At 42.1% G+C, this 23,259-nt stretch overlaps 2 protein-coding genes across 3 annotated transcripts in view; one reads left to right on the forward strand and one right to left on the reverse strand.

Annotated features, from left to right (window-relative positions):
- Nucleotides 1-249: 249 nt before the first annotated feature.
- On the forward strand, nt 250-10,353 carry LOC111955676 (vesicle-associated membrane protein 2). Its single transcript, XM_023975928.2, has 5 exons — nt 250-773; nt 1,752-1,869; nt 3,320-3,478; nt 7,687-7,738; nt 9,948-10,353. Coding segments are annotated over exons 1-5 (348 nt in total). The 5' UTR covers nt 250-771; the 3' UTR covers nt 9,965-10,353.
- Nucleotides 10,354-12,107: 1,754 nt separating this feature from the next.
- LOC139023338 (uncharacterized) overlaps nt 12,108-23,259 on the reverse strand; it is an 18,283-nt gene continuing 7,131 nt past the window's right edge. The window contains exons 2-8 of one of the 2 annotated variants that reach the window (XM_070436308.1): nt 20,610-20,812; nt 19,842-19,946; nt 19,668-19,760; nt 19,300-19,410; nt 19,031-19,154; nt 15,838-17,316; nt 12,108-15,691 (exon numbers count right to left, since the gene is read on the reverse strand). In XM_070436308.1, the coding sequence (XP_070292409.1) occupies nt 13,791-15,691; nt 15,838-17,316; nt 19,031-19,154; nt 19,300-19,410; nt 19,668-19,760; nt 19,842-19,946; nt 20,610-20,812 (4,016 nt within the window). In that variant the 3' untranslated portion in view covers nt 12,108-13,790. Of the gene's footprint in view, nt 15,692-15,837; nt 17,317-19,030; nt 19,155-19,299; nt 19,411-19,663; nt 19,761-19,841; nt 19,947-20,609; nt 20,813-23,259 lie in introns of both variants that reach the window. The other variant, XM_070436307.1, reaches the window with a different exon arrangement.

A 23,259-nucleotide genomic window follows, 5' to 3' on the forward strand; every position in this document is an offset into this window, starting at 1 on the left:
TGCTGGAGAGCCTTTCGTGACCACTACAGATGACCTCAACTTCATAATGATCTGCTGCCTAAACGGGATTTCTTGCTTATGCATAAGCTCGAAGCAACCAGAATACACACTCACTTTATGTTGAGCTAGTTCCATTTCTGTTTTGCAGTGGATTTACTCTTAGAAGCTGACATGAGTTACTTTCAAGCATCATTGGTCTGAGAAAAACGAAACAAAGCAGTAGGCTCTCCCTAGAGGTTCACAAAAGCAAGTCAGAGCAGCTGTAATTTTTCTGATGGAATTATACATTCTGAGAGAGCGCACTTTTCTCGTGGCGACAAGCAAGTGATCATTTCCATTGGCTATATTTTTCAGCAGTCGACTATATCGCTCCAAAACTTTGGATCAAGAGTTTTGACTTCAAATAGGAGTGTTTTTATAACTATCGATTGGGACGGTCACATACAGGGAACCTGCTACATCACTCTGTGTGCTTGCCGACTGCGAGTCGTGCGTCAAAGGCTCATCGACATTTTCCACAGGCGGCGCCTCGCAGTTGTTTCAGTAGAGAGTTTGGAATAAATTGGACCAAAGTGACAGAATACGTCTGGATTCCTACGGAGTACTGAACCAATCGTTCCCTTGTCTGTGGATAGTACTACTTTCACAAACATAGCTATAGTCTCTCTCTTGCTCTCTCTCTCTCACTCTCTCTCTCTCTCACTGTGCGAGCCCTCCCTCTCCTCTCTCCCTTGAAAGCGGATTATTTAGTATAAAGCAGCTACCATCGACATGTGAGTAAACTGAATTGTATCCTGTTTTTTAATTCAGCTAAATGTATACAATGTATTTCTAAAATAGTGTCTGATAGAGATACGGTGTGTTAAATAATGATTTTAGGATGTTAGAGAAAGTGTTTGTTTTGGGTATTGTCAACTAAATGCAATTATGGGTTAGGGTTCTGCTAAACTAAAGCTCTATTAAAACAGTTGCTGTTATATATTTATTTTACTATTCCAATAGTCTACCCGAAAAGGTCAAATGCATCACAGAAAGCAGGCCTATTACAATGAAATGTTAGGCTACATGTCTCTCAGTATATTGTCAGTCTCACCGTATCAATAGTAGAATGCCTCATTCATCAATGACTCAGTCAATATTCATCACCGTGCTCAACTTCATATTGGCTTTTATGAAGTGTTGCAGTGTTTTAAAAAAATACATCATTTTTATCGTAGTTTTTTTTTTTATCTACTCAGTCACTAACCTACAGCCCTTTGCCTGGCTTGTTTATCTGGAACAAGATGCATCCATCTTTGTTAAGAGCAGCCTTCATGGCTTTTTCCCACTAATCCCTCTCCATTTTGCCAGTGGAAATCAAGCCTGTCTAATACAGGCTCTGTACCAAATCAAACCAGTGGTTGTTCGGTCAGGGTTTGCTCAGACATGATGATATGATTTGCCTTTATAGTTTAAACACAATATGGACAATTTTATACCAATTTTATACCATATATAAAAACAACTGACAAAAACTGCTTATTAATAGTTAGTGTTTGAAGAGTTCTTCTTCACTTAGATGCTAATGCTAGTATAGCCTACTTACTATATGGCTCAGATAAAATCAAAGTCTATGTGCGTGCAGCAAAATGGTTATGTTTTTATTTCCTAACGATGCAGGAAAATGTCAAACAGGTACACAAATAATCCGTTTTGGTGGGTTTTTTGTCAGTTCCTGTTGTTAGGAACATAATGCCTCTCTCTCTCCGCAGGTCGACCCCAGACGCAGGAACCTCGGGAGCCGCTGAGGGAGAGGGGGGGCCTTCGGCCCCAGCACCCAACCTCACCAGTAACCGACGACTACAGCAGACACAGGCACAGGTGGACGAGGTAAGACTCGGAGAAGAGGAACTTTTTTTTTTTTTAAGTGTTGTTCTTGATGATATGTCAGTGTGATTCATTTATTTAGACGATCACGTAAACAACCTTTATCTGTCAGGGATGTACAGAAGGCTTATATGTGAAGCAAACTATTATAAAGACCAGGTGGAAGGTGGGATGAAACGATAATGAAGGGTATGAATAGAGGGAAGGAGGAAAGGATAAAGCCAGGGGAAAGAAGAGATGAGGGGATAAAGGGTACTCTCTTTACTGTAGTACGACGTAGGATGAAAATTGTTCCTGAGAAAATCAAAGTCAAGAACGATGGGAGGATGGGGCTCCTAAGGTGGAGAAGATGGGCAAGCTGATGGGAGGCAGGAAGGGATTAAAGGATGAGTGGTCCATAAAAGGAAGAATGATCGAAGAAAAGAGGGATGAGTCAGTGAGAGGTTACAGGGGCCCGAAAACATTGATCACAGAGAGAGACAACCTGAGGTATTCTCCAGCCATCTGTGTGAGTCACGTCAACATTTTAAAGTTGAGGTTTACACATCCTTTGTAATCACTCATAATGAGGATGAACAGGGCCCATAGAGGTAAAAACGTTGCTATTGAAATACCGTAGCATTCAACCAACGATTCACAACATCCGTTCTGATCAGACGTGATTGATTACCTGGTCATTGGGTAATGTCGAACTCTGTCCTGTTCTTACCGTCTACCGTACATCACTGACATTGGCAGTTAAAAGTTCACATTACTTCTACTCTGTCAGAATTGATTTCCTGACCGTTCTGGGCAATGCTAGCCTCCACTGCAGACGTTCTACAGGTAACTGACAAAATAATGGAAACATTTGAGTAAATGAGGGCTACAAAGTATATTGAAAGAGGGCGCTTCCCCACAGGTGTGGTTGAGGAGTTAATTAAGCAATTAACATCCCATCGTGCTTAGGCTCATGTATAAAAAAATGTTGGGCAGGCTATTATTTTGGCTACCATGGCTATGCCCCCATAGGATGACAATGCCCCCCACAGTGAACTCTTGGTCACTAATGGTTTGATGAGCATGAACATGGTGTAAACCATCTGCCATGGCCGTCTCAGTCACCAGATCTCAACCCAACTGAACACTTATGGGAGATTCTGGAGCGGTGCCTCAGACAGCGTTTTCCACCACCATCAACAAAACACCAAATTATGGAGTTTCTTGTGGAAGAATGGTGTCACATCCCTCCAATAGAGTTCCAGACACGTATAGAATCTATGCCAAGGTGCATTGAAGCTGTTCTGCCTCGTGGTGCCCCAACGCCCAATTAAGACACTTTATGTTGGTGTTTCCTTTATTTTGGCAGATACCTGTAGGTTTCTTCATCAACAAGAATACAGTGTTGAGGTCTGGTAAGGCCAAACTAGCATGATGCTGACTGTCCTCTCCTTTCTACTCCTGTCTCCTATAGGTTGTGGACATCATGCGTGTGAACGTGGACAAGGTGTTGGAGAGGGATCAGAGACTGTCAGAGCTGGACGACAGGGCCGACGCGCTGCAGGCCGGGGCCTCACAGTTCGAGAGCAGTGCTGCCAAGCTGAAGAACAAGTACTGGTGGAAAAACCTCAAGGTTCGTGTTTGTGCATGTGCGTATGTGACCGACTGGGGTCAAACCCGGTTCTCCTACACGCTGCAGGTCTGTATTAGCCCTCTGAGTTAACGCCTATACATTACTTCAGGGGGCTAACACAAGTCTTCAGGTCTCATGCAGCTCTTCACACAAGCAGGAGTCATTTGTAAAATAACCTTCACATAGGTCACTCTTTAATTATAAAGTGAGTTTGCTGTTTTATGCTTAGGCTTGCATAGTGCAGGCTACCATAGCATGGCCGTCACACACTAACTGTATGTCATGATAAGGTATTGGGGTATTTCCACAGTGCTCAGACATTTTATACAAATGATGTCCCTATACAGAGAGAACTCTCTCTCCAACATATCAGACCTGGGTTCATAGAGTATTTGAAATCCTTCACTTTAGCTGCGCTTGACTGAGCTTACCTGGAACCAACAGAATATGGAACCAACAGAACATTCCCAAAAGTGCAAATCCTGCCAGTCTATGTGACCCTTTGCCCCTACAACTACCATCTTAGGCCTTTGTTTTCTCCTTTCTCCTGTGACCTCACTTAGAGCTCTGTTCACTCTGTATCGCTGAAGTGTTAGATTGCACAGTAGGAATGTAACTTGAATTTTCAGTTGAGCCGACACATGCAACGTTTTTTTATTGTGAATGCAGCCGCTAACACGGGAACGTTGCCTTGAAATTTCAGTCACGCCGTAACGTTGAACTTCGGCGATACGGATTGAATAGAGTCCTTACTAGACACACAATGTAGATCCTTCTATCAACCATGCTTCAATCCACCTTTCTTACAGCATGAATTTATAAACCCTCAACCACCCCCCTCTGCTTTTGAGCACAGATGGCTGTCCCGTCGCCCGTCCAATCACGTGTGTCCATTGAGGAGGGGGAGTGGTTAGAAATCCCAATCTGGATTACAGTGTTGATCAGGATTATAAACTCAGCTGTGGCTCGACTCGTGATGTAACCCCTACAGCTCATCCCTCTCTCCTCTCACTCTAATGCTCCCTCTATTCCTCTCTTCCTCTGTTATGTACTAACCCTCCCTTCCTCTCTCTTCTCTCTCTCTCTTTCGCCCTCTCGCTCACGATCCCCTTGTATAATCTCAGTCATCCAGTCTCCGCCCCAATAGTTTATTTGTATTTTTCTCCTCTCTTATGCGCTACAGAGCCGGCTCTAAATAATATTCATCACGGCTAACCTCTCTCTGAAATGGAATCATTCTTTGCCATACAGGCATAAACCACATCACACCGGTGTACCTGTTAGTCATTGCTGATGTAAAAAGGTCTTTAGAAATGAATGTGATTGATGATTGGCTTGCAGTAGTGTCATAGTCATGCTTACGTCTTCTTGGCATATAATCCACATGGGACGTTCTGCAGCAGTATTATAGTGCTTTGGTTTATAAACTCAGCAAAAAAAAGAAACGTCCTCTCACTGTCAACTGCGTTTATTATCAGCAAAATTCACATTTGTTCATACAAATATTTACACAACAATATTCAACAACTGTGACACAAACTGAACAAGTTCCACAGACATGTGACTAACAGAAATGGAATAATGTGTCCCTGAACAAAGGAGGGGGGGGGGGGGGGTCAAAATCAAAAGTAACAGTCAGTATCTGGTGTGCCACCAGCGAGTAAGTACTGCAGTGCATCTCCTCTCATGGACTGCACCAGATTTGCCAGTTCTTGCTGTGAGATGTTACCCCACTCTTCCACCAAGGCAACTGCAAGTTCCCGGACATTTCTGGGGAATGTCCCTAGCCCTCACTCCCGATCCAACAGGCCCAGACGTGCTCAATGGGATTGAGATCTGTGCTCTTCGCTGGCCATGGCAGAACACTGACATTCCTGTCTTGCAGGAAATCGCGCCACAGAACGAGCAGTATGGCTGGTGCATTGTCATGCTGGAGGGCCATGTCAGGATGAGCCTGTGGAAGGGTACCACATGAGGGAGGATGTCTTCCCTGTAACGCACAGCGTTGAGATTGCCGCAATGACAACAAGCTCAGTCCGATGATGCTGTGACACACCGCTCCAGACCATGACGGATCCTCCACCTCCAAATCGATCCCGCTCCAGAGTACAGGCCTCGGTGTAACGCTCATTCCTTCGACGATAAACGCGAATCCGACCATCATCCCTGGTGAGACAAAACCACGACTCGTCAGTGAAGAGCACTTTTTGCCAGTCCTGTCTGTTCCAGTGATGGTGGGTTTGTGCCCATAGGCGACGTTGTCCTCTAGTGAGGACCAGCCTTACAACAGGCCTACAAGCCCTCAGTCCAGCCTCTCTCAGCCTATGCGGACAGTCTGAGCACTGATGGAGGGATTGTGCGTTCCTGGTGTAACTCGGGCAGGTGTTGTTGCCATCCTGTACCTGTCCCGCAGGTGTGATGTTCGATGGACCGATCCTGTGCAGGTGTTGTTACACGTGGTCTGCCACGCGAAGAAGAGTCAGCTGTCCGTCCTATCTTCCTGTAGCGCTGTCTTAGGCGTCTCACAGTATGGACATTGCAATTTATTGCCCTGGCCACATCTGCAGTCCTCATGCCTCCTTGCAGCATGCCTAAGGCACGTTCACGCAGATGAGCAGGGACCCTGGGCATCTTTCTTTTGGTGTTTTTCAGAGTCAGTAGAAAGGCCTCTTTTATGTCCTAAGTTTTCATAACTGTGACCTTAATTGCCTACCGTCTAAGCTGTTAGTGTCTTAACGACCGTTCCACAGGTGCATGGTCATTAATTGTTTATGGTTCATTGAACAAGCATGGGAATAAGTGTTTATACCCTTTACAATGAAGATCTGTGAAGTTATTTGGATTTTTACGAATTATCTTTGAAAGACATGGTCCTGAAAAAGGGACGTTTCTTTTTTTTTCTGAGTTTACTATGGCTGGGATTCAATGCAAGGGACATTATAGAGCAGACTTTTAAAGGTCATTTACGCTTCAACCGACATGTGCATGCATTTTGCTTTGGAAATTGCCTTTTAAAAAGTTTGGCTTTCCAGTCCGCTGCTCTTGGATTGAATCCCGGCCTATGTGACGCACTACATTTTGATCTGTTTATGATCAGTAGCTGATCTACTCTACATTGTAAATAACCACGAGAGAGAGATGGAGAGAAGCAACAGCAAGCAATATACACTATATATACAAAGTATGTGGACGCCACTTCAAATTAGTGGATTCGGCTATTTCAGCCACACCCGCTGCTGACAGGTGTATAAAATCGAGCACACTGTCATGCAATCTCCATAGACAAACATTGGCAGTATAATGGCCTTACTGAAGAACTCAGTGACTTTCAACATGGCACCATCGTAGGAGGCCACCTTTCCATCAAGTCAGTTTGCCAGATTTCTGCCTTGCTAGAGCTGCCCCGCTCAACTGTAAATGCTGTTATAGTGAAGTGGAAACGTCTAGGAGCAACAACAGATCAGCCGCGGAGTGGTAGGCCACACAAGCCCACAGAACGGGACCGGCGAGTGCTGAAGCATCGGGAGCTTCATGAAATGGGTTTCTATGGCCGAGCATAGTTTGCGCTAGGCCCTTAGTTCAAGTGAAGGGAAATCTTAACGCTAAAGCATACAATTACATTCTAGACTATTCTGTGCTTCCAACTTTTGGGCCATGGAAAACCAACAGTTTACTCCATACAGAAATGCGAGGTCCATTCAGAAATGGTTTGTCAAGATCGTAGTGGAAGAACTTGACTGGCCTGCACAGAGCCCTGACCTTAACCTCATCGAACACCTTTGGGATGAATTGGAACACCAACTGCGAGCCAGGCTTAATCGGCCAACTTCAGTGCCCGACCTCACTAATGCTCTTGTGGCTGAATGGAAGCAAGTCCCCGCAGCAATGTTCCAACATCTAGTGGAAAGCCTTCCCAGAAGAGTGGAGGCTGTTAATAGCAGCAAAGGGGGGACCAACTCCATATTAATGCCCATGATTTTGGAATTATGAGCAGGTGAGCAGGTGTCCACATACTTTTGGTGTCCACATACTTTTGGTTATGTAGTCTATATGCAAAGAGCAAGGTTACAGCTGTCATGATGAGAGAGTAACATTGAAGGGATTTTAGATTCAGCCCTCTCCAGATTAAAAATGATACAGAAATGTGTTAGATTAATATAGAAGTGTTCATATTTGAAGGTTTTATATCGTTTTTTGTTTTTTTTCAGATGATGATCATAATGGGAATCATAGGAGTCATATGTGTTGGAGTTGTCTTCTGTAAGTACCATATATATCTATACTGAATCAAAATATAAACGCATGTAAAGTGATGGTCCCATGTTTCATGAGCTGAGATAAGATCCCCAAAATTTCCCATACACACAAAAAGCTTTTCTATAAAATGTTGTGCACTAATTTGTTTACATCCCTGTCAGTGAGCAGTTCTCCTTTGCCAAGATAATCCATCCCCCTGACATGTGGCATATCAAGAAGCTGATTAGACAGCATGAAATGCCACTCAAATCTGCAGTTTTGTCACAACACAATGCCACAGATGTCTCAAGTTTTGAGACATCCGTCGTTTTAGCAAATTTGGCAGTTTGTCCAACTGGCCTCACAACCGCAGACCACATGTAACCACGCCAGCCCAGGATCTCCACATCCGGCTTCTTCACCTGTGGGATTATCTGAGACCAGCCAATGAAACTGAGGAGTATTTATGTCTGTAATAAAGCCCTTTTGTGGGGAAAAACTCATTCTGATTGGCTGGGCCTGGCTCCCAAGTGGGTGGGCCTATGCTCTCCCAGGCCCATCCACAGCTATGCCCCTGCCCAGTCGCGTGAAATCCATAGATTTGGGCCTAATTTATTTATTTTAATTGACTGATTTCCTTATATCAACTGTAACTTAGTAAAATCATTGTTTTATGTTGCGTTTATATTTTTTGTTCAGTATACATTTTCACTTACAGACGAAGTCTGCTTCACTTGAGTTTTGTGAAACACATGCACATTTATTTTTGTATTGCTGTAGCCTGTAGTCAAAAGTAGGAAACAACTATTTACTCTGTGATATTTACAGTGTATTCGGGAAGTAGTCAGACCCCTGTACTTTTCCCACATTTTGTTACGTTACAGCCTTATTCTAAAATGGATAAAATATTTTTTCCCCCTCATCAATCTACAGACAATACTCCTAATGACAAAGCAAAAACAGGTTTTTAGAAATTTTTGCAAACGTATAAAAAAACTGTCGTCTCTGCAGATCCTCTCAAGCTCTGTCAGGTTGGATGGGGAGTGCTGCACAGCTATTTTCAGGTCTCTCCAGAGATGTTAGATAGGGTTCAAGTCCGGGCACTGGCTGGGCCACCCAAGGACATTCAAAGACTTGTCCCAAAGCCACTCCTGCGTTGTCTTGGCTGTGTGCTTAGGGTTGTTGTCCTGTTGGAAGGTGAACCTTCACCCCAGTCTGAGGTCCTGAGCGTTCTGGAGCAAGTTTTTATCAAGGATCTCTGTACTTTGCTCTGGTCATTTTTCCCTCGATCCTGACTAGTCTCCCAATCCCTGCCTCTGAAAAACATCCCCACAGCATGATGCTACCACCATCATGCTTCACCGTAGGGATGGTGCTAGGTTTCCTACAGATGTGACGCTTGGCATTCAGGCCAAAGAGTTCAATCTTGGTTTCATCAGACCAGAGAATCTTGGTTTCATCAGACCAGAGAATCTTGTTTCTCATCTCTTGTTTCGCCACTCTACCATAAAGGCCTGATTGGTGGAGTGCTGCAGAGGTGGTTGTCCTTTTGGTAGGTTCTCCCATCTCCACAGAGGAACTCTGGAGCTCTGTCAGAGAGACCATCGAGTTCTTGGTCACCTCCCTGTCCAAGGCCCTTCTCCCCCGATTGCTCAGTTTGGCCGGGTAACCAGCTCTAGGAAGAGTCTTGGTGGTTCCAAACTTCTTCCATTTAAGAATGATGGAGGCCACTGTGTTCTTTTGGACCTTCAATGCTGCAGAAATGTTTTGGTACCCCTTCCCCAGATCTGTGCCTCGACACAATCCTGTCTCGGAGCTCTACGGACAATTCCTTCAATCTCATTTCTTGGTTTTGGCTCTGACATGCAGTCAACTGTGGGACCTTATATAGACCGGTGTGTGCCTTTCCAAATCATGTCCAATCAATTGAATTTACCACAGGTGGACTCCTAGTTGTAGAAACAGGAAACAGGATGCACCCGAGCTCAATTTCGAGTCTCATAAAGTCTTTGAATACTTATGTAAATAAGATATTTTGTTTTAAATTTTAATACAATTGCAAAAATTTCTATAAACCTGTTTTCACTTTGTCATTACGAGGTATTGTGTAGATTGATGAGAAAATGTATTTAATCAATTTTTAGAATAAGGCTGTAACGTAACAAAATGTGGAAGAGGTCTGAATACTTTCCGAAGACACTGTACATGGTTTCTTTCATCTTCTCCCTTGCAGTGTATTTCTATTATTGAGCTGGCCTCTTCAGGGACGGACAACAAGCGCAAGACGAGATACTGAAATGCCGCCAAATCCACGTGTGAATCCAGCCTTCCCTTTACCCCTCCTCTCCTTCATCCCCCTCTTCTTACCAATGCCTTCCATCTGAAAACCACCATGCACGCGTAGACGTCGGCGCACTGCCTCTCCCTCTTCTATCCTCACGGGTTGTTCTCTGCCGCTGTGTCCTTGAGCAAGGCACTTAATCCCTACAATTGCTCTGGCGGCGCTGCTCGGTGGCTGACGCTGTGCTTCCCCGGACCTTGTGGGTGTGTGTGTGTAAGGTTGGGTATTGTGACAGCAAATCAATCAACTTCTGTTGTAAAATGGACAATAAAGTATCTATTCTATTTTTGGCGCTCTCTCCAAGTCTTTTTGTCTTTCTTCACCCCCCCCCATTTGTGTGTTTTCCCTTCAAGGGACAATTTGTGATTACACAAGGCTTATAACATTTAATGACTGCATGGACTTCTCTGATATATTGAGGGGGGGAAAGGCGGGGGGACCACATGGACAAAAGTTATAGAGCTGGAACAAAGGGGGAGRATGAATCCCGTTTCAAAAACGAACCCCGATCGCTCCATGTTGAATGAGTTTCCCTCCATTTTTTTCCCCAATCAATGATCGTCTCTTCTGTTTTTCAAATTATTATGCACGTCTTGTGAACTACTTGTTAGGTATTATAGTGGTCTTTTGATATCCACATGTCCTTTGTTTCTCTCCCTTAAGACCTGTATACCTCCCTCCAATCTAACTTCACTGTAAAAAGGTACAATAATAGCAAAGAAAGACAACAGGTTATGAGAACTAAACACACCCCCATGTAGGTTTATGACAGTAAACAGAGGGAAATAATATAGTTCACCCAGTTTACTTTAGTGGACAATCTGCACGGATGTAAAATATCATACTTAATGGCATGTTTCAGATTTACCTACAGAATAATAAGAAATGTTCTGAGACCAGGTAGCTATAGATGACTAACAAATCAACCAATATTTGGATATTGCCACCTAGTTTATCCCCTGAAAGTAAGTTAGCCGATTAAAACTAACACTATCATGAACTACCCAGTAACAGATCATTTTGGCCAAAAACCTGGTTGCCTCTGCCAGGATGCTGAAACTTGGCCYCAAGTGATTTTCCAGCAAGATAAGAACCTCAAGCACACATCTAAACCCACAATCGTATKTGCTTATTTGTGGGTTCTATCCATAGAGATCCTATTATATTACTAAAGGGCGTATGTCATATATCCTCAAAGTTCCATAATGGGACCAAAATGGCAGCCATCTTGGTCAGGGAGGAATCCAAAACRAGTCTAATTGGAATGAATGGTCTAATTGGAATGAATGGCAGTAAAGGCATAGGTGATGCATTTRCTGCTTTTACATATGTAGGAAAATAAAAAGCATGTGATGTCATAAATTGTGTAATGGGATTTTAGTCAACCTAAAATATTGTCATCTAATAAATAGTTTGAGTTTTATACACATTTTCTGTATAAATATCAGATTTGTTCTTGGAAAGCTGTGAGTGCCATTATATGATACAATATCAGTAGTTGTTGCATTTACTACTTGTCAAGCCCAAATCAAACGAAAAACGTWTTTATTTTTTACAAGCAGGAATGAGAGAATACAGACGGGCCGCGAGCGTCAACACCGTCAACGGCATCATGTGCTTTAAATTAGAAAGCACGTTTATTTTTCTTGCGTCTACACAAAGCAATGCTGYTAAAGTGAGCAGATAAATTGCCAGAAAATAGACGTTGTGCATTATGTCAGAAATTAACATTTATAGTTAAATGTAAAGTTTAGCTGCCAGTGTCAATAATACATATTTGAAAACAATAACTTTATGCCTACCTGTTAATTTCGACACAGGCATATAGCCTAGGTAGGCTATGGCTGGGAAACTAAAGGAACTCTCTCCAAGAGAGAATACTGTTATGTAGAAAGAATGAGACTGGCTAAATTCTTTATAAACCGCTACAGTAGGGGTAGCTACAACTCTCCTTGTGACCCAACATAACAGGAGGCCGATACAGTGGCTCCCGTAGGACATATAAAGTGAGTAAAAAAGGAACACAACAATAATTGACAWGGGCTACAAAGCGAACATAAAAATACAGCCGTTTATTATGGATTCTCACGACATTAAGTTGGCATACTCTACGTAATGTATGTGAATTGACGCGCTCTACTCTCGCAAGCAAATTTTGACACCGTCGACGGGGTCGCTCTGTGTGGTTTCGGCTTAAAGTCCTATCAACAGATTTGAGACGGTGTATGGCTGTGGATTGACTAAATTGTTTGAATGGAATGTTGGCATATTTAGMGTTAATAAAAAAAGATTGAGTCATTCCTCTAAAACTGTCTTGCTAGCTAACACAAATACAGTGCAGGTAAATTATTCACAATATCTTACCACAGTACTGGCAAACCATGGTTGACAAACTCCCTGACCAATAGGTCTGATCTTTGGACCATCATAAGATGGTTCATGACCATTCTAACATACACAATTCCTAATTATATAAATAATTATTTGCATCATTTCTAATCCCCTTTAAATGATTCCCCTACCACCCCTCCTGATTGCACTAAACTAATGGACAACCATAATTCTACTAACAGCTATTTTCACTCACATGTACGGAACATGTAGTTAAATAATTATACATACAGTACCAGTCAAAAGTTTGGACACACCTACACATTCAAAGATTTTTCTTTATTTMTACATTGTAAGACAAGACATTGKCATTAAAACTATGAAATAACATATGGAATCATGTAGTAACCAAAAAAAGTGTTAAACAAATCTAAATATATTTTAGATTTGAGATTCTTCAAAGTAGCCACCCTTTGCCTTGACAGCTTTGCACACTCTTGGCTGGTTACTACATGATTCCATATGTGTTATTTCATAGTTGATGTCAATGTCTAGTTTTACAATGTAGAAAATAGTAAAAATAAAGAAAAACCCTTGAATTAGTAGGTGTGTCCAAACTTTTGACTCGTACTGTACATTCCTAATTTTCTCTTTCTGCAAATCCTGGATTATCACCCACAGTGGCCAATCCATCAATCATTCTTCAAGCCTCAAATGTCCACAGATTAAACCATCTTTCCAAGTATAATGCCATTTTGCAATTGAAACCCATTGAAAACCTATGGTTTGAATTGAAGAGGGCGGTCCATAAACGCAGACGAAGGATATCAAGGATCTGGAATGAACGTGAGGAATTCATTTTGACCCCTACCTTTAAAAAATAAATGAATTGTTAAACAAAATCTCATGTGAGCAATTGTATAAAATAATATTTCCCTTTTTTTTTTATATATATTTTTTTAATAAACATACAATATAGCTCAGTATTTCAATTATATATTTTTGTCATTTTTGCTCATCTTTATCAAGGGTGTCAATCATTTCGGACTCCACTGTAGTTTGAATTTCGTTAGCCTTGCTTAGAAGGACTTAGTTTCCCCGCGCTGCCCTTCCTTCACCCGACAGTTGACTAATGGCAGATGGAAACTAATTTCACACATATAATAGATGTAGCCTAAAAAACAGATTAAATTCAATAGCCTGATGGGTGACAATATTAGGCTATCAATTGCCAATTGTGAATGAAGGATTCAGCACTGAGCATAGCGCCTCGGTGGGGCTTCGCTCATATGATAACGAGTAATATGTAACGTAACAATTACTATTCTCAAATGTAAGGAGCAATATATAAACAGATTACTATAATGAATCCAAACACTGATCGAGGACCACAAATCCCCAACATTACAATGATGTGTAATGTAGGGGTGTATAATGTAGGGGACTTGTATGGCTATATAAACACAACTTGTTTTTTTGGTGTACCCTCAAAAGTGTTCTACGGTTGAAAGCCAGGCCACATACTTGACATTTGAARGGCTTCTCTCCAGTATGGATGAGCATATGTCGTTTTCTATCRTTGCTGACATAAAAGCGTTTATCGCATACGGGGCACGGATACGGCCMCTCCCCTGTGTGTCTCCGTAGATGCTCCTGCAGCTCACTCTTCTGCCTACAACCTTTTCCACATTCTTGGCACTTGAACGGCCGTTCTCCAGTGTGTGTCCGGGTGTGTATCCTCAATTCAGCTGTAGATTTGAAACCCTTCCCGCAGAGATCACAGAGGAACGGTCTCTCGCCAGTGTGGATTAACATATGCCTTCTTAACCATACCAACTGAAAAAACTTCTTCCCACAGTCTGGGCAGATGAAAGCGGCATCTTTGTGATGTAACATGTGTTGTTTTAATAGCTCTCTTCTCTGGAACCTTTTCCCACAAGTGGAGCAAGAGTGGGGTTTTCCCTCAACATGACTCTTAGAGTGTGATTGTAGTAGTTTTTCACTCCGGAAACCCTTTCCACACTCGGCGCAGAGGAACGGTTTCTCCCCTGTGTGAATTCGCTCGTGAATAGTTAGGGTATACTGTGTTCGGAATAGTCGCTGGCACACTGAGCATTGGTAAGGAGTGGACTCATTTCTCTGATGTAAGCGCAGCTCAGTTAATGAAACAAAAGTCTTCTGACAAGAAGGGCATGGGAACGGTCCCGTAAATTGATGAGTACGACTGTAGTGGCTCTTCAGGTCCATGCCCCGAGAAAATATCTCTTCACAAAAGGTACACTTCAAAATGTCAGGGCACTTGTTGAGACTTTCCTTTTGGTGAGAAGCAATGTGCCTTACCATGGTTGCTTCAAATTTAAAAGTCTTCTGGCATACAGGACATGCTTTGGGAATTGTCTTTTTATTAGAGGACTGTGCTATAGTGGTGGGAACTTGAGAGGTTGTTGGTTCCTGGGTTGCTGTACTGAAAGGCTGAGGAATCTCATTATTCCTGTCCCTAAGAGCCAGCGACCATGCTGGTCTACTCCCATGTTTGTGACTTCTCTCTAACCGACAACCTCTTTTGCTCTGCTGGTGTCTCTTCCTTTGACTGTGGGATACAAAAGCCTTCAAACATCGGGGACACTTGAAGCGGCTTTTGTCTGGGGCATGGTGGTAAAAATAGTGGCTTTTCAAACTAGACGTTTGTGAAAAAGTTGCATGGCATACAGGGCACGTTTTGGAATTATTTGTATTTACGGAAAGTCCTGGAGTTATGCGGGCAGAAGGGTTTTTTGACCCTAACTCCTTCCTTTTTTTGACGGCTTCACTTYTAGGACAACCTCTTTTGTTAKTCTGGTGTTTCTTCAAAGCACTGAGGAAGGCAAAACCCTTCAGACAAAGAGGACACTTAAAAAGTCTTCTGCCTTTGTGAAACACAATAAGATGCCTTCTCAACATATACTGAAATTGAAAAGTCTCATGGCATAGATGGCATGTTTTTGGATCAGTACTTGCATTACTGGACTCTCCTGAGATCCTGTCCTTTCCATGCCGGTGTTCATTGACCTCCTGTTTCTCATTGACCTCCTGTTTCATCATCTCCTCACAATCATTCTGCCAATGTTTTTGTAAGTCGTCCGGATGTTCAAAGCCTTCCCCACACTGGGTGCACTGGTGAGGGCTCTGCTCAGTGTGAGTTCTCATGTGTGTCGTCAAATCCTTTGCTTCAACAAAACTCTTCCCACATAAGGAGCATATTTTGGCACGTTTGCTTCTTTTAGAAGACTGCCCCGTGGTATGGGAAACAGGACGAGGATCACCACCTGGTGTTGAGAGGAGAGAAGTACCATTGTTTTAAAGGACACAGAGGATCAAGATGTCACTCTCAACCCAGTTACTACACACACACACACAACTGCCATACATGTCATAAATATATTGTTTAAAAATATTTAAATGTTTTACTCACCTGTCACAAGACCGTTGTCATCAACTTGGGCTTGCGGCATTACGGGCTGAAGTTCCAAATCAGACACATCTTCAACTGCCCGTTTTCTTCCAATATTCATTCGGCTGTCACTTTCATCCCTCTTTCTCTCTTCCGTTTGCTCTCTGGTGGGCGTCTCGTCTTTCCCCTTTCTAGAAACCATTTCCTCATTTAGATGCTCCGACTCGACATCCGCAGGCCCTTCATCCTGATCTGAAGACATGACTTCATCGGAAACCTTGACAGTTTCCTTGGAACCAGGCATATCGGGCATGGCGGCGAGAAATGTGTGCAGTTCAGAAAAGAACGGACAGGTCGCTCGGCCACTACTGCTTGGGTTCCTCAGTGCTTGTCTGTAGCTGTGCTTCATGTGCTTCATCTTTGATTGGCACTGCTTCCACGTCCTTTTGATGCCGATGTTCTTTAGCCGCTCTGAAACTTCACTGTACGCATGTTTTTTTCGGTAACTCTGCTCCATCATCTGAAGAACCTGTTTGTTTGACCACACGGAGATCAGTGCTTTSGTCCCCTCCAGGGTCCAGGTCCGTGTATCATTGTCTACCAATGTTGTTGAGGACATATCTTCAACCATCTGTTTGCGACAAAGTTTCCTGGGGGGGATTTTCATCTTGCTGTCACTTTGAGGGCTGCAAAAAGCGTCATCCCTCTTTCCCTCTTCTGTTTGCTTTTTGGTGAGGGTCTCGTCTTTCCCTTTTCTAGAAACCATTCCCTCATTTAGATGCTCCGACTCGACATCCGCAGGCCCTTCATCCTGATTCAAAGACACGACTTCATCGGAAACCTTGACAGTTTCCTTGGAACCGGGCATGTCAGGCGTGGCGGCGAGAAATTTGTGCAGTTGAGAAAAGAATGGACACGGTCGGCTGCTTGGGTTCCTCAGTGTTTCTCTGTATCTCCACTTCAAGGCTTTAATCTTATTGTGACACTGCTTCGTCGTCTTTTTGACACCAAGCTCCTTTAAACACTCCGATATCTCACTGTAAACATGTCTTTTTCTATAGCTTTCCTCCATCTTATGAAGGATCTGTTCATCCGACCATACAGAGATAAGCGCCGTTGTCTCATCGGGGGTCCAGCAGGTCCATCCGACGTCGTCTGCTGTCATCGATGACGTRGAGGACACGTCTTCTCCATCTACAATCTCGACCTGTAAAACATTATAAGCCAACTGATGTTGCAGTCTCTCCTCATAGTTCTTCTCTCCCCATTCTTCGTTCCTTCTATCCGTCATTTCCACTGCCTTGTTAACCGTGTCCAAACTCATCCCCAGCTCCTTCTCTGCATTATCTTGCTCTATCAAAGTGTCCCTTTCTTTTCTGGGTGCGCATGTGGCTTTAGACTGGCTATGTGAGTGTGCTTCATCAATGTCCATTTCCACCCTCTCTGAGAACGAGTGAGACAGTGAAGAGAGGATGCGATCATCAGCACAAGATGAATGACCTGAAACATTGAGAAAAAAAGTAGAAAACAATGAAATATTTTGTCTTCCTGTGACTTTAATGATATATACTCATTGATTCTTGAAGAATATACATTGCACTCGGAAGGTATTCAGACCCCTTGACTTTTTGCATATTTTGTTATGTTATAGCCTTCTTCTAAAATTGATAAAAGTTTTTTCCTCATCAATCTAAAACACAATACCCCAAAATGACAAAGCGAAAACAGGTTTTAAGAAATTTCTGCAAACGTATAAAAAAACYGTAAACTGAAATACTACATTTACGTAAGTAGTCAGACCATTTACTCAGTACTTTGTTGAAGCACCTTTGGCAGCGATTACAGCCTTGAGTCTTCTTGGGTACAATGCTACAAGCTTAGCATACCTGTATTTGGGGAGTTTCTCCCATTCTTCTCTGCAGYGCCTCTCAAGCTGTCAGGTTGGATGGGGAGCGTTGCTGCACAGCTATTTTCAGGTCTCTCAAGAGATGTTCGATCAGGTTGTCCTGAAGCCACTCCTGTGTTGTCTTGGCTGTGTGCTTAGGATCATTGTCCTGTTGGAAGGAGAACCTTTGCCCCAGTCTGAGGTCTGAGCGCTCTGGAGCAGGTTTTCATCAAGGATTTCTCTGTACTTTGCTCTGTTCATCTTTCCCTTGATACGGACCAGTCTCCCAGTCCCTGTGGCTGAAAAAACGGGTGTCAGGTTTCCTCCAGATGTGACACCTGGTATTCAGGTCAAAGAGTTCAATCTTGGTTTCATCAGGCCAGATAATCTGGTTTCTCATAGTCAGATTCTTTAGGTGACTTTTGGCAAACTCCAAGCGGTCTGTCCTGTGCCTTTTACTGAGGAGTGACTTCCGTCTGGCCACTCTACCATAAAGGCCTGATTGGTGGAGTGCTGCAGAGATGGTTGTTCTTATAGATGGTTCTCCCATCTCAACAGAGGAACTCTGGAGCTCTGTCAGAGAGACCATCGGGTTCTTGGTCACCTCCCTGTCCAAGGCCCTTCTCCCCCGATTGCTCAGTTTGGCCAGGCGACCAGCTCTAGGAAGAGTCTAAAGGTATGTTATTGCTTTGTCATTATGGGGTATTGTGTGCAAATTGATGAGAAAAAAACGATTCAATACATTTTAGAATACGGCTGTAACGTAACAAAACGCTTAAAAAGTCAAGGGGTCTGAATACTTTCGAATGTGGGGTGGCATTGTAGCCTAGTGGTTAGAGCGTCTGACTAGCGTTGGACTAGTTGCAAGATCGAATCCCCGAGCTGACAAGGTACAAAATCTGTCGTTCTGCRCCTGAACAAGGCAGTTAACCCATTGTTCCTAGGCCGTCATTGAAAATAAGAATTTGTTCTTAACTGACTTGCCTAGTTAAATAAAGGTTAAAAAAATTAAAAAATGCTTTTTTAAATCCATTATTTGTAAACATACTTGTAAACAAACACTTTATAGCCTCAACATGGTTAAAATTATAATTTTGGTATCATGGATGGTCAGTCCTTGCATCCATAGCGTCGTCTACGAATATAAGTGGTTACATTTCTCCAGCCCTATCCCTCAGATGTTTACCAAATCGATACCTTGAAAATAGAATCGTTTCCTTTCAAACAATGGGAGCATCTCTGCAAAAGTTCCCGTCCAGTGTTGCAGGTTTAAATGTAATACAACGTTTATTTTCCACTTATGAAAACAGAGCTGGGAAAAAAGCCTACCATTAGAGAACAAATGGCCATGGCATGTGTGGTGCTGGAGGAGAGTCTTCAAAGGCTGAGGTTGAGTCACAGACTGTGCACACTCCTTCAGCATAGAGGGGGCAGGTCTGAGCCAGGATGCAGTCTGAGAACGGGAGGTGGTTTTAAAATGTGCAACAAATTCAATTGACCAAATAACAACAAGAACGTATGGTACACTCAGCAATATGACAACATCAATTCAAATCGGCCAAAGTTGACACCGCTGGCTCTTCCCAAATTGCTCATACCTGTTGAAATGTTGGTGTTGGGAGCAGTTTCTCCAGCCTGGAGAGGAACTCCCACATCAGAGTCTGCAGTGCCGTGTCATACATGGGGCCAAATTCCCCTGGAAAAACTTCCTAGAAGAGTTGAGTATAACAGAATAAATAAATGCATTCTTAATTGAGTGGGAGGCATCCTATTGACATAATTAGTAACTATACAAGTCCACTCAATATTAGCTAATGCAAGCTGAGGTTCAGCAGTACTGAGTAAGCCAGTAACAAGGATTTCAATGGAATAGGATGTGGAATAGATTGTGCATACACACACTGCTGTTCAGTTCACCTCCTTGGTTTAAATGTCAGTTTAACAGAAATACTGTTCTCACACCAACCTGGAAGAAGTGGTCCCTCTCAAGTGGGTCATCTAGAAGAGTTTGGACAAGTTCCAAGAAGTTTGACTCTGATGCCTCCACCTCTGTATCTATCTACAGCAAGTATACATAACACAGTTAGTAAATTKACCTGGCCGGTAGAGTTACAAGTCTTGATCCCAGAGTGGCACTCACCTCCTTTTCTCTATGAGTGATGATGCAGGTCCTCATCCTGCTCAGGTGTGGCTGGATGGTCTCCGGGTCGGCTGAATGATCAGAGCGACACAACTCCAGAACCAGCTGTCAACAACAAACAGGTAACACTGAAACATTTTGGACGCAAACCAATCTGGCAGTGAGTACGATATAGGAATGTTCTAGTATGTGCTACATACTATAAAGTCAAAGCCTGTATCAAGTGAAGCCGTGTCACTCAGTCGCCATATTGGCTACGCCCACACGGCGCTTGTTATCATGAAAAGACCATAGCTGTTTGGCTAACACGGAAACTGTGACAGAGGGRATGATCAGAGAGAGCAGCAAAAATGATTGGTTACGTGGGACTAGCGCAACCTTCCTGCTGCAGAACCCATTGTAAATGAGCTATATGGTATACCTCCACTTAGTACCAAAAATATATGGTCTAGTTTTAGGGGCCCTTACTGTAGAGGACTCAACAATGATCATGGTGTGTGAAATATCATGTTAAACATTGATTGGACATGATTCCATTTGAATTATTTGTGTACTTGTTTGACATTTTATTGCATTGTTAGGAGCAAGTAACATAATGTATGCAATTTGCTGTACCCACTATAACATCTTCTAAACTGATGTCATTTTCTCTATTTTTACCTTTATGGGGAGTCCCATTGAAACCAAGGTCTCTTTCACAAGGGAACCCTACATGCAGACAATGTCACCTAACTGTCTACCTCAACCATACCCCTCTTAATTTCTCACCTGTGCTCGCAGCCCCATGATGAGTTGGACTTTCTCTCTGTAACTCATCAGATCGGGGGTTATCTCCAACACGGTGGTTACAAACTCCTCCACCAACCCGTAGTCCATTGTGTCTCTGCGCTGAACAACTTGCCATAGAGCTGCGGACACCAGCCGCAGTGGAGGAACCAGAAGACGCAGAGACGACAGAGGAAGAGGACGACCTGGTAGGAAGACAGGATAATGAAACATAACCAGTAGTATCTACCAGGAATAATGAAACATAACCAGTAGTATCTACCAGGAATAATGAAACATAACCTGTAGTATCTACCAGGAATAATGAATCATAACCAGTAGTATCTACCAGGAATAATGAATCATAACAGTAGTATCTACCAGGAATAAATGAAACATAACCAGTAGTATCTACCAGGAATAATGAATCATAACCAGTAGTATCTACCAGGAATAATGATCATAACCAGTAGTATCTACCAGGAATAATGAACATAACCGTAGTATCTACCAGGAAATGAATCAATAACAGTAGTATCTACAGGAATAATGAATCATAACCAGTAGTATCTACCAGGAATAATGAAACATAACCAGTAGTATCTACCAGGATAGATGAATCATAACCAGTAGTATCTACCAGGAATAATGAATCATAACCGTAGTATCTACCAGGAATAATGAATCAAACCAGTAGTATCTACAGGAATAATGAATCATAACCAGTAGTAATCTACCAGGAATAATGGTTCATAACCAGTAGTATCTACCAGGAATAATGAACTAACCAGTAGTATCTACCAGGAATAATGTCATAACCAGTAGTATCTACCAGGAATAATAAACATAACCAGTAGTATCTACCAGGAATAATGAACATAACCTGTAGTATCTACCAGGAATAATGAATCATACCAGTAGTATCTACCAGGAATAAGAAACATAACCAGTAGTATCTACCAGGAATAATGAAACATAACCAGTAGTATCTACCAGGAATAATGAAACATAACCTGTAGTATCTACCAGGAATAATGAATCATAACCAGTAGTATCTACCAGGAATAATGAATCATAACCAGTAGTATCTACCAGGAATAATGAAACATAACCAGTAGTATCTACCAGGAATATGAATCATAACCAGTAGTATCTACCAGGAATAATGAATCATAACCAGTAGATCTACCAGGAATAATGAAAACATAACCGTAGTATCTACCAGAATAATGAATCATAACCAGTAGTATCTACCAGGAATAATGAAAACATAACCAGTAGTATCTACCAGGAATAATGAATCATAACCAGTAGTATCTACCAGGAATAATGAATCATAACCAGTAGTATCTACCAGGAATAATGAATCATAAACCAGTAGTTATCTACAGGAAAATGAATCATAACCAGTAGTATCTACCAGGAATAATGGTCATAACCAGTGATCTACCAGGAATAATGAAACATAACCTGGTAGTATCTACCAGGAATAATGGTCATAACCAGTAGTATCTACCAGGAATAAGAAACATGAACCAGTAGGATCTACCAGGAAAAAACATAACCTGTAGTATCTACCAGGAATAATGAATTCATAACCAGTAGTATCTACCAGGAATAATGAAATCATAACCAGTAGTATCTACCAGGAATAATGAAACATAACCTGTAGTATCTACCAGGAATAATGAATCATAACCAGTAGTATCTACCAGGAATAATGAATCAAACCAGTAGTATCTACCAGAATAATGATCATAACCGTAGTATCTACCAGAATAATGAATCATAACCTGTAGTATCTACCAGGAATAATGAATCATAAACCAGTAGTATCTACCAGGAATAATGAAACATAACCAGTAGTATCTACAGAATAATGAAACATAACCTGTAGTACTACCAGGAATAATGAATCATAACCTGTAGTATCTACCAGGAATAATGAAACATAAACCAGTAGTATCTACAGGAATAATGAATCATAACCAGTAGTATCTACCAGGAATAATGTCATAACCAGTAGTATCTACCAGAATAAGAACATAACCTGTAGTATCTACCAGGAATAATGGTCATAACCAGTAGTATCTACCAGGAATAATGAAACATAACCAGTGATCTACCAGGAATAATGAACATAACGTAGTATCTACCAGGAATAATGAATCATAACCAGTAGTATCTACCAGGAATAATGAATCATAACCGTAGTATCTACCAGGAATAATGAAATCATAACCTGTAGTATCTACCAGGAATAATGAATCATAACCAGTAGTATCTACCGGAATAATGAATCATAACCAGTAGTATCTACCAGGAATAATGAATCATAAAACTGTAGTATCTACCAGAATAATGAATATAACCGTAGTTATCTACCAGGAATAATGAATCATAACCAGTAGTATCTACCAGGATAATGAAACATAAACCAGTAGTATCTACCAGAAATGAACATAACTGAGTATCTACCAGGAATAATGAATCATAACCAGTAGTATCTACAGAATAATGATTCATAACCAGTAGTATCTACCAGGAATAATGAATCAAACCAGTAGTATCTACCAGAATTAATGGAATCATAACCGTAGTATCTACCAGGAATAATGAATCATAACCAGTAGTATCACCAGGAATAATGAAT

The sequence above is a fragment of the Salvelinus sp. IW2-2015 genome, linkage group LG31 (genome assembly GCF_002910315.2).
Source record: "Salvelinus sp. IW2-2015 linkage group LG31, ASM291031v2, whole genome shotgun sequence".
Taxonomy (NCBI): domain Eukaryota; kingdom Metazoa; phylum Chordata; class Actinopteri; order Salmoniformes; family Salmonidae; genus Salvelinus; species Salvelinus sp. IW2-2015.

Bases quoted from the DNA above. Each gene is read 5' to 3' on its own strand.
- LOC111955676 (XM_023975928.2), top strand. The intron at 1,870-3,319 runs GTAAGACTCGGA...TGTCTCCTATAG, and splicing joins CACAGGCACAGGTGGACGAG to GTTGTGGACATCATGCGTGT. The intron at 3,479-7,686 runs GTTCGTGTTTGT...GTTTTTTTTCAG, and splicing joins ACTGGTGGAAAAACCTCAAG to ATGATGATCATAATGGGAAT.